This window comes from Ixodes scapularis, unplaced genomic scaffold (assembly GCF_016920785.2).
Source record: "Ixodes scapularis isolate PalLabHiFi unplaced genomic scaffold, ASM1692078v2 PGA_scaffold8__174_contigs__length_109621045, whole genome shotgun sequence".
Lineage (NCBI taxonomy): Eukaryota > Metazoa > Arthropoda > Arachnida > Ixodida > Ixodidae > Ixodes > Ixodes scapularis.
Window position 1 is genome coordinate 30,003,997 of NW_024609883.1, and position 11,900 is coordinate 30,015,896.

At 47.3% G+C, this 11,900-nt stretch overlaps 1 protein-coding gene across 1 annotated transcript; it reads right to left on the bottom strand.

The window, feature by feature from the left end:
• Positions 1-403: 403 nt before the first annotated feature.
• Positions 404-11,569, bottom strand: LOC121833543 (blood vessel epicardial substance-B-like). Its single transcript, XM_042286946.1, has 2 exons — positions 11,359-11,569; positions 404-1,074 (listed from the first exon to the last, which is right to left on the bottom strand). Exons 1-2 carry the CDS (start codon positions 11,567-11,569, stop codon positions 404-406), a joined length of 882 nt encoding a protein of 293 aa, XP_042142880.1.
• Positions 11,570-11,900: the final 331 nt, after the last annotated feature.

Genomic DNA, 11,900 nt, shown 5'->3' on the forward strand with positions numbered 1-11,900 from the left:
CTGGATGAGCATCGTGTGGCTTGCGGTCGTGTATCAGTACTGCGTGGTGTACGTTAAAGATCCCAGGCTAGCTGTCGTACTGTACTGGCTAAATTGCTCTTCTACAGCGAGGGACGCGTCGCAACTTTGAAATGGCTGACCAACTGCACGCTGTATAAATATCCACACAACCACAATTCTTATTATTAATTCCGCTGGGTATATTTGGAGCAGTTTCAAAGCGCCTTTTTGTCGGTATGTTTATGCGCATGCAGGTTCACGCATCCAGTGCTCTAAAGATTCACGTGTGGGTGACATTTGAATTGCTCCAAATCCACCGGCAAAATCCACCGTAGAACGGATCAGTTGCAGAAAGCGTTGAAAAGCGGAATGATACGGGAATTACGATGGATGATGTCCAAATTTAGGCTGAGGTGTTAACCGACACGGGTGAAAGCGGTTCGTCCAAAACGACGCCGAATTGTTTTGACTTCTTCGCCGTGTAGAACTTGCGCGCCAGGTCCTTGCCTACAAGGTTATTGAAGACTGACTTCAGAAAAGGGTCATCGCCGACGGCCACCTTCAACGTCTCCCTTTTCCACACCACGACTCTGCAGGCTCTCAGAGCCGTTGCGGTCACCTGGTACAGGTCGCTCTCGGGGACGTCGAACCAGTCAGGAGACTCGAGGAACTCGTACTTACCGACCATCTCGACGGGACGCCGCTTCCTAGACACCAGAAGGTCGCCGCTGACCACGAGGGAAAGGTTATCGTTGCGGGAGACCTTTTCGACGATTAACTGATCCCGTTTGCTGAGATCTCGAGTTCCCCTGACGCTGTCGGCGATGCCCCGGAACTGATGACGCGTCACCCCCAGGGGTCGGAAGAGGTCTTCGAAGACCGTCTCCAGCTCGGTGGAGAACGAGACGAGCTGTAAGCCGCGGACGAGCACGATGATGTGGACGAGGTTGATGAGCGCGAAGAGGGCGTTCCACAGGAGTGTGTCGAATGCGCACAGGATGACGTAGCCCCAGAGCGCGTAGAAAAAGGAGCCCAGACCGATGACAACTTGCAGATAAAGCAAGGTGTACGGTCCTCCGGGGGTAACATAGGACAGCAGTAATTAGAGGTTGGCGATTTGGAAAAGGATGTGGTTGGTGTTGAGCCAGGCGGGGCAGATGCCGCCTGCGGGTACCTCGGACGGAGGGGCCACGCTGGTCTTCGCATCGGGTCCGCTCATGTTCACAACAGGAAGAAATAAGGACTTTGCGGTGTTCACCATATTGATGCTGGGACCGTTGGCACCACGTTGGCACTACTGATCGAGTTTTGGAGACGCGATGGAGGAGAAGGTCGTTTAACTGGGAGAGGGCACGTGCTCCATTTCTCGTGCCTTGTACTACTTCTTTGTTTTCTTCTACTTGATGTGTTCTTTGTTGAGAAGGAGCAACTGATGGCGGAAGCTACAAGAGCGAGCTCCGGGCTTTCAACGTCCTTGTCAAGCACGCGGAATGGTGCAGTGCAAGCGCTGTTCAGGGTCACATGCTGGCGCTTGTAGCTTCGGCCTCGCTTGCACTTAAAGTGAAACGGAGTATGTAAGTTCAAGCTCCTGCTGTTGAACCTAGGGATCCTGTGTTCAATCCCCACCCCTGCCCGTTTCGAGCTGGATGAGCATCGCACAGGCCTGCGGCCTTGTATCATTACGTAGTTATGCACGTTAAAGGGAAGATTAAGTCTTTCTGTATTTGAGTAGAAACACTTAAATCGTCTTCATTTTCCCTCCAGGACAACGGATATTGAAACCATTTTTTTTTTTTTAATTTGGCACACGGAGGCTGCAGAAAATCATTTGCAAAGTACCGCTGGAGCCCCTGTTTTTTTTTTGGAGCGTGACGTCATAAAAGGAGTTTAAGAATTTCCACCCTCACGCATCTTCAGCACCTATTAAAGCTTTTTTCATCTTTCAAACAGGTGAAAAAAAGACGTCACGACTGGTATCAGTGGGGAGGGGGGGGGGGGGGGGGTTGCCTGGAAAGCTCACCATTGTATGCGCTGCCTACACGAGCGACGCGCTCTTGGCGTCCGGAATACCCTCTCAGGACGTAACGACTAGTCGGAGGTTTTTCGTGTTTTCTCGTATTTAGTTACATCTTCCTTTTAAAAAAAACCTTTATAGAAAAAAAAATTAAAACAGACTAGTTGCGACACGCGTGTCAAAAAATAAATTTTACGCGAAAAAAAAAAAATTAGAGCAACATTGACAACGCGAGACGCCATTTAGTCGGTGGTCACCTCCTTTCAACGTTACTAAAACACTCAGTTGGGAAACTCCCATAGAGACAGCTTTGAAAAAGTGGCCCCAATCTGTCTCCGAGCACCGAGCTAATGACGAACACAACGCCACCATTTCTCCCGCAGCGGCCTCTCGAAGAACTGCACGTAACTTCTATTCTGGCTTAAAAAAAAAAAAAAAAAAAAAAAAAAATTGGGTTGTGTGTGTGTTTATACAGCCTAGAACTTGGTCTGCCTCACAGGGGCGACGAGCCTCCCAGCTGTAGATGAGAAATTTAGCCAGTGCGGTACAGCCGCTAGCCTGGGGTCTTTAACGTGCATCACGCAGTAGTGATACACGACCGCACGCCGGTACAATGCTCATCCAGATCGAAACGGGCAGGGGTGGGGCTTGAACCCAGGATCCCTGGGTTCTGCAGCGCGAGCTTTCGCTCCACGTGCTCCGAGCTGGTGTGCGCTAGACCACTCGGCCACCGATCCCTTTTTTTTTTTTTCTTTAATGCATGGAAATTTTTACAAGTGACATACCATGTTGATACTTATGGGTATATACAGTTATAGGACATTCACTTTTACACCTTATTTACATACCAATGTCACGCACACACACCTTATATATGGCATCTTATACATGTGGCCAGTGGATGTGATAAATTTAGACACAGCAATTGCATCGACGAGTCTAACACAATGCTCACAGAAGGATATATCGTCAATAGAGCATTCAAAAATCTGGGCGACCCAGACATGCATCGAACAGGGCAAACCACTCTGGTTGGCTGTGAGGTGAAGCGTATACGCTCCTCACTTGCGCTACCAGTTCTAGAAAAAGAGATTTTGTCGTACGGGGTTTTTCTGCATGTCTATCGATCATGCGACATTTCCATAGACTATGAAGTCCCAACAGAGCGAATATGTCGTACGGGACGGTTTCGTTCTCGGCGAACGGGAGGAAGCGGAGACTGTAGTCATTAAGAATTAGATCTCTTTTAGCGTGCGTTGTAGAACATCCCAAAACGAAAACGCGTCGTGGCAATAAATAAAACAATGCTGTATGGTCTCTGGCTTGTTACAGAGTCTGCAATTAACAGTCCACGGTACAAATATTCCTTTTTCCTGGAGGTAAGTTTTTACTGGTAGGGTTGATGTATGCAGTTTGAAGAAGAACGTCTTGGTTGCGGGAGGCACGCCCATTTTCTTGACTTCTTTGAGAACATCATTGATGGGTTCTAGTGTGAAACGGGTACGATAGAGTGGTAGTGAAAACAAGCTTTCCGTAATATTCCTTGACAGTGTCTTCCTGGACACGCTAAACAAATATTCCAATGAAAACCGTGTTTTCAGAAAATTTAAGGTATCGACAACTTCCTTTAAAAATCCCCAGGGCCTATTTTTCGACGTTTCGCCCGTTGAAACAACAAGATAACTTAAACTCTCAGCAAGGCGTGATTGGAGTATGACTCTAAGGAACTCGTGATTGGCATTTTTAAAGAAAAAGAATCTTGACACTAACTGGCGGACAAATATGTGACTTAGTCCTAAACCACCGGATTCGAGAGGGAGGAATAGGTTGTCCCTTTTAACACGTTCCCACGTTGAGCACCATATCAAAGTGGCGAATATTCTATGGAATTTTTGGATGTCTGTTCGAGCGCAATGAAGCACTTGAAGAACGTACATAAGCTTTGAAGCGAGGAATATATTACAGACACTTGCTCTAGTAAAGATGGAAATATCTCTACCCTTCCACGCATCAGCCTTCCTTTTCAGTGTGGTCGCAAGGGTGGACCAGTACGTCGAGCTACTACGAATTTGTGAGAGCGGTACTCCAAGATATGTGATCGGACCCTGATTCCACTCTATCCCTGCAAAAAAAACGAGGTTTTGTGGCCCAGGAACCGCACCAGAATCCGTTGCATTTGGATGGGTTCACTGATGCCCCAGTGACTGCGCAGTAACGCGCTGTTTGATCAAGCGCTTTCTCGACACTCTTCTTGTCAACGCAAAAAAATCCCACATCGTCTGCGTATGCGAGGACTTTTACCTCGACATTTTCCACAGAGTACCCACGAATACATTCTATTTTCAGGATGCTGAGGCATAAGGGCTCTAAATACAATGCAAAGAGGAGGGGAGATAGAGGGCAGCCCTTCCTTACGGAAGATTTGATCTTAACTTCAGAAAGTGTGTTATTGATTTTCAGTCTTGTCGAACTATGCATGTAGCAAAGTCGAATACCTTCCAAAAGTGTCTCTCCCAGGTTTACGTGCTCAAGAAGGGCAAATAGAAATGAATGACTCACGCGGTCAAAGGCTTTTGTAAGGTCTATTTGTACAAGTGCAACCTGGTCATTACTGTCTGACACAGACTTATAGGACGGAACGGGCAACATGTACGTTCGTTTGAATAGATCTGCCCCGTATCCCACAAGTTTGGTGCTCACCTACCAGCTTTTCTATTACGCACTGAAGTCTTTCATTGAGAACTTTAGCGTAGATCTTATAATCTACGTTGCAGAGTGATATTGGTCTGTAGTTTTCCATCTTTTTAAGCATTCCAGGATCTTTTGTTTTTGGCAGCAATACCGTGTGTCCACGGTAAAATGAAGGGGGAAGAGTTTTCTGAATGTAGGATTTTTCAAATATAGCGAGTAAAACAGGAGATATAATGTCTTGGAAATTTTTGTAAAATTCACCGCTTAGTCCGTCGGGTCCTGGTGTTTTCCCATTTGGGAGTGATTTAATGGCGGCCTTAATTTCGTTTAATGTTATGGGGCCTTCAATTAAAAGGCGATCTTCCTCGTCAAGTTTTGGCATCTCTGTTAGTAGCTGTTCGATCTCAGTCTTGTCTTTTGTGGGTATTACTGTTCCAAATATATTTGTATAGAAGTGGTGAAAAGATTTGACTATTTCAGTTGCGTTGGTGAGTATCACACCATCTTTGTTAATTTCTACTATTTCCTTTGACAGCGCGTTACGTCTTTCGTCATCCAAGGATCTTTTGGTAGGTTGTTCGCCGAGGAGAAAGCGTTTCTTCCGCGAGCGAATTAATGCTCCGCGGTACCTTTCGGTTTCATACTTTTGAAGCTGGGCTCGTACTATGTTAAGATTGTCGCTGTACGCGCCTGGGTTTAAGCATTCAAGCTCGTGAAGGGTTACTAAATTTTTAAAAAGGTCGCGCTGCTGTTGTTTGTTTATATATGATGCAATTGTAGCGCGTTCGATTGCGATGTTTTTTGCTTCTTGTTTGAAACTATCCCATTTTGCAAAGATGTGCATGTCAATGTTTTGCAATGTATTCGACAAAAGTAAGGAGATGTTAGTTGAAAATTGCTCATCACTTAGAAGCCTCAGGTTGAGCTTCCAGTGTTCCCACTGCTGATGAACACCTCGGAGTCTGCGCGGCCCAAAGCAGACCGATACCAGGCAGTGATCAGAAAAGAAAACTGGTTTGACTTGGTAATTGCTCATTGAGTCGATTATATCACCTGAGACATATATTCTGTCTAATCGTGCGTGAGATGTTCCTTGGAAATGGGTGTAGCGTATCGATTCACCTTTTTTATAAGCTACATCAACAAGGTTATGGTCTTGAAGCGTGCTCCGTAGAGCGGCGGCACTTCCGTCATACCTAGTTTGTGACACCGATCGGTCGTCTGCACTGCAAACGCAGTTAAAATCTCCCATCGCAACTGTTGTTCTATTTGTGTCGAAAAGCGGCGAAACTAGTTCATAGAATGATGTTCTTTCTCTAGGGGTATTTGGAGCATACAGGCAGATAAAGCGCCAATTTATCTGCCTAAAACAAATGTCGCAGGAAATAAGCCGCCCTTCCAGGTCATTTAGAATAGAAACTGATGATAACTCAAGCTGTTTACGAAAAAAAAAGAAAACATCCGGCGGAGACTCCTTTGGCTTGGCTAACGCAGATTTCGTAATCCTTAAGAAAAGGTTCTAATGCGTTCGCGATGCCTTCATCTGTAGATAATTTTGTCTCCTGTATTGCCGCAACGTCCACTTTCTCTTTTTCGAAAAGACGCAACAGCTGAAACTGCTTCCTTCTAGACCCTAAACCTCTTACATTTAGCGTTAGAATATGTAATGGAAGGGCGGGATACATCAGGACATTTTAGTGGTTGTTTTCTGTACCCTTGAGGTTCCCCAGTAGCTTGGAGTATGGCTTGTGCCGCACCCCTGCCGGCTGGCGGTCTTTCTTGGACCTCTTGGAAGGGAACTCGTCGGCAGAGGAACTTTTGGTCGGGAGGGGCGTTGAGGTCCCTTCTGGTTCATCGGATGGTCTCGATGTTTCAGAGGCAGGTACGATGGTGGTGGGTTCCACGTCTACCTCGTCATGCTCTTCGTCACACTCTGTATCCACTTCGCCGACAATCGTTGACTCTGATGATGAGGATGACGCGCCGTCCTCGTCAGGCGGAGGTAGCTCCGAGGGGCCCCCAGGGTCATCCTTGCATTCGTTGATGGCAGGTGCTGCTCTTGGGTGCTCCTGTTCCACGAACTTTTCGATCGTTGATGCCGGTGGTGTGTGCCCCGATGCGTCAAGGACCTCCGTGACATCCATAAGCAGCTCGCGTTGTTCTTCGGCCTCCTGGTTTCTTGGTCCAAGGAGCTTACTTGCATACGTTGTGACGCAAGTATCAGTCGTGTGTCCGTACCGTCCACATCTAAAGCAGCGGGGGGTCTTGCACTGGCGGCGTACATGCCCCACTCTGTTACACCTGAGGCATAGAGGTGGGCAGCCTGGCACGAGTAGGAGGCACTGGCATCCAAAAATCTTAAGGAGATGTGGCACCTTCTCAATCGTGATGTCGTCGTGAAGTGTGATGTTCACTTCTCTGTTTAAAGTGTCCATATGTTCCATGCCGGGGCATCTCCATTTTTCCCGGCTCATGCTCCGCACGGTTCCGTAGGCCTGCAGGGCCTCAGCGACGCGTCGGTCTTCAAGATGGTCTGGTAGCCAAATTATTTTTATCTTGATGTCGCGAGTGTCTGGGTCTATAACCAGACATTTTCGTCCTTTCACGAGAAGTTCTCTTTGTTGACAGAGCTTCGCTTTCGCGAGCGCGTTTGTGCAGGTGACCATCCAAATGTGACTCATTTGGTATTGTTCGGTTGCCTTTACATCTTGGAGATCTATTACGTCTTTGAGGGCGTCGCGAAAGTCTGGCGCTGAGTAAGGCCTAGCGCTTATGTCGGCATGCAGGAATACGGAGTTTAAAATCAGGTTGCCTGTTGGAAAACGTGGAACGATTACCTTGTAGTCGGTTGTACTGTTGTCAGACGATACGGTGTTTCCACCAGGCATCATATTCCTTCTTCCTCCTCCGGCCACCGATCCCCTCCTCTATTCTGGCTTAAGAACAGATACACAGGGGTACCACCCCCGTCTCCCCGGCGGACGCGCCGCGTTCCACTACCGACGTTAAAATGCACCTAGGTCAGGACGTGCTACCTGAAAGGCCCGCTGAGGCATGGTTGTATGAAAACAATATTAATTGTTCCGCAAAACCTTGCGAACTAAAAATGATAAAAACATCACGCGCCCCTTTTTTTGTACTAAACTCCAATAAATTTCATACAAAAAGAGTTTTTTCTGTTTGGTTTTAAGCAAAAAACAGGCTTTTTAAAAGCTCAAGGGGACCACAGGACAGGCAAACGATAAAGAGTGGCGCTGTTGTCGCATTTAGCTCGGTCTCGGTGGACGCCAGCGGCCCAGGTTTCGACGGCAAGTTTCCCAACTGAGTGTTTTAGTAACGTTTCCTCCTTTCCACTTGTTTTCCCTCTCGGCATTTCGATCGCGTGGAGGAAAGGTGGATTGGCTTCGCCTTCACGTTGAGGTGGAAAGAGCCAATGTCCATCTCGTTGATTGAATGACCATTCCGTCACGTCAAGGACTTTGCGCGCAGAATTTCAAATAAATCTCTCGCCGTCAATTTTGCTCTTAATTTCTTTTTCGCGTAGAATTTCTATATTTGATACCAGTGTCCCAACCAAACTGTTAAAAAAACAGTTTTTTTTACCCGAGGTTTAAGCAGTTGAACTGCAGTAGCTAAGGTTTTTATCTACAATGGGTAACAATGTCACCATTCTATGGCAGACTCTGTATAACCAGCTCTCTGTAAAACCAACTATAACGACATGACTTGTTTTGTTTTACTCAGGGTCACCTTCCTGTGGCATTTTAGAAGTTAACTGTAGGCGTGCACAACTTTCATAAATTGCACAATAACGACTCAAAAAAAAAAAAAATTGCGCTAGTAGTTAGAACAGAAAGCTGTGGCGAAAGGTTCGTTCACTGGCCTTCTCCGAGTGAATCAAATATATTCACAGCGCCGGGCGGTCTAAAGGCGAAGCCGTAAAAATAGGTTCGAAAGCACTTGGTGCAAATCGGAAATAAAGCCACGTTGCAGCACGCTGGAAAAGGTCAACATCATGCAAGGCACGGGGAGGAATACGTAGCACTACAAACTGCTCGAAAGAGATCAACGCCAAATGCGCCCACTGGAGTGGGCCATCGACATTATGCAAACTGAGTGAACTACAAGTTGCGGTCCACAGCACGTTCATGTACTACATTGAGTTCGACGACGAGAACAAAGAGATGCAGTGCATTTCACAAAAGATCCAAACGATTTTCCGGCACTGTTTCCGAATGAAAATGTATCTCAGTCTCTCATGCACATCCTAAATAATAATAAAAAACAAACAAAACAAAACAACAATAACTAGAAAATAGCCGTACCAGACGGTACAGCTCCGACCAAAGTTCCTCTACACCCTCTGTCTCGACGAGTAGGGACCCTTCGAACGCCCACCGGCAGGCCTCAGCAAAGTCAAAAGTCAAATTTGGAGTTTTTACGTGCCAAACCAAAGACGGGCACCTGGCACGCCCCAGCTGACGACTGAGGATTAATTTCGACCACCTGGGGATCTTTGGACGTGCAACCGAATGCTCGGTTTTTACGGCACCTTCTCCACAGTAAGCCTTCGCCAGATTACGGGCACCACGGCTGGGATTCGAACCCGCCACGTAGGGATCCGTGGCCGGCGCTCTCGCCTCGGAGCCACCGAGGCGGCTACGGGCCTCGGCGTCTACACTCTGGTCCCCGTGGAAGTAAGATGCCATGATGTCGTGCACATTCGGGCATGTCGTACCTGACAAGCATGTCGTACCTGAAGAGGCGAAATTTTATCTATTATTATTATTTCGGGAGTTTTACGGGTAGCTTTTTAGTCTTGCAAACCGTATCCTCTTATTTACGTATCACTTTTGCGTGAGCTTCAGAAATGAGCTACACGATAGCATGCATGTATCACCAAATGGTAATGCTGGAATTGTGAGCTTTGTATGATTGCAAGCTGACGAACGACTGTAAAACATAATCTGTTCAAATATACTGCAAGGTGCTAACCAGCAACTGTATTAAAACGAAGTCACTACACCAAAACCTTAGCATCGCAGATGCCATGGGTATAGGCGACATCGCGTAGGAAGAAGAGAAAAGAAATAATAACAGTGAGACATGTAGTTAAACAAAATACATACTTTTTGCAATAGAACCACTTGAATGCCGACAATGACATGACAAGACTCCAGCTCTGATGCTGGTGGTACTACGTTGAGGTCTTAAGTCCCCTAGGTTAGCCTAGGGGAACTGCAAAAGGGTATCGAGTTGGGCTAGTTGGAGGTACGTTTCAAATTTGAAAGGGCTAAAAAACGAGGACCAGTAAAAAAAGACACACAGTAGAGCGCACTTGCAACTGAGGTTAATCTGACTTAAACCGAAGAAGAAACATATATGCCTTATCAACAACCACGTTTGTTTGTTTCTTTGGTTTCTGACTAGCCGAGGGAACAAAGATCTGCGCGGTCTGTCATACCCGCGACCTCAAAAAACGATGATGATGATAGTTAGAGAAGTGCCCCCTGCAGTTCGCGCGCGCCGCTAATAGCTTATCGTGTGCATGTACGTTCTTCCGAACAGCGTGCTGATACTGGAATAGAACAGTAGCAATGTATGGGCTCCGCAGGCTAGACAAGGGGAAAGAGCAACAAAGCGGGTTTGCTGAAACGAGGGGTGCGCGACTGAAAAAAAATTCGCCTGGTCTGGGTATCAAACCAGGGACTTCCCCATTGACAGTGGATCGCCCTACCAACTAAGATATCCAGGAATTTGACGTCAGTAGAGCGAACGGTTTTTTAGAGCGCAGCTCTTAGGCGCCCGTTTCCGACTTGAGCGGCGTCGGCGTCACCGTCGTCGTAACTGTGAGGTCACGTGACCCCTTCCCCCCGAGTACACGTGACCCTCAGCACCCTTCCCTCCTCCTCAAGAGCTGCGTTCTAATTCGGCGTTACAGGGAGTTGTAAACGGCTTTCATTTTATCAGCTGCCACCAGTCAAAGTCCAAAAAGAGCGAACGGCCTGCAGTTATGATATTATTGCAAGGAATTCAAAGGTGCAAGCGAACTGGACAAGAATAACGATATTAATTCACGGAGGAGTGGAACATGGAGGACAAAGGACAAACACAAATCCTCAAACACAACTAGGTGTTGCGCGACTGAAGAAAATCCTTTTGGTTCTGGTATCGGACCAAAAAAACACCATTGTGAAGAAAGGTTACTAGGGTTACTGTGGATACCAGGGTTACTATGGATACCACCATTGTGCTCTTTTTTTACCAGCATTTTGGATAAAATTACAGACAATACGACCATTTTCAGCGGAACTGTTTATTACCAATCACAAGAACACTGCCCGCAGTGTTTGAGTCGACGATGTGCGGTGCTGTTGTGTAGAGGGTGATATACACAGGACCGGAGGCAGCGCAAGCAAGCAAGGAGAGGGGTGGAGGGGGCGACATGGACCACGGCAAAATGACAGTTTGCAAAAGATACGAAGGAATAACGTTGGAGAGTCACGAGAGGCTTGCTCATTACGAGTCGTCTTCGGACACCACACTTGTTGGTGGCCCTGAAAAGGGCCGTTTATGACGACGTGCAGACTACAGTTCCTCGTCCTCCTGCCTGATGGGCCGCCAGATGTTTGCGGCGAGGTACGGACACGAACGGCTCACGATCCTCAGCAGGATGTCCAACCTCCGGAGAACAAGACGGTAGTGCTCCGGCGAGAGCTCCTCCACGCCTTCCGCCTCGACGAGCAGCGCGAGCTTCAGCGCACCTTCGAAGACCCACCGGCAAGCCTCGGCCTCAGGACTCCGGTCCCCGAGGAAGTAGGATGCCACGAGGTCGTGCACGTTCGGGAGGCTTCTGACGGGCATGACGTACCTGAAGATACAAAGGAGGTTTTTTTTATTACTATTATTTCGAGAGTTTTACGACCAACCCTACCGGGCTAACAAACAAAAAAACACTGGGTCCAGGAAATCTATAGCGTTCTTTCAAGTTTCAGCATCCGGATGATGAACGAATAGGTGCTAACGGCTGTAGCCTTTAAACGGGCGGTTGCTTGAGCCACGAAGCAACTGGTTTAGAAGGGCGATGGACCTTCGCCCTTCTAAACCACTTTGCTTTCCATCTAACATTTTGTAACTATATGACAAGGAGAGCGGTGTTAATAATGATAATGATCCATGTAATTACATCACAAGA

Bases quoted from the DNA above. Each gene is read 5' to 3' on its own strand.
- LOC121833543 (XM_042286946.1), bottom strand. From the start codon at position 11,569: ATGCCCGTCAGAAGCCTCCCGAACGTGCACGACCTCGTGGCATCCTAC. The intron at 1,075-11,358 runs GTTCGTGTCCGT...TTACCCCCGGAG, and splicing joins CCTGCTGAGGATCGTGAGCC to GACCGTACACCTTGCTTTAT.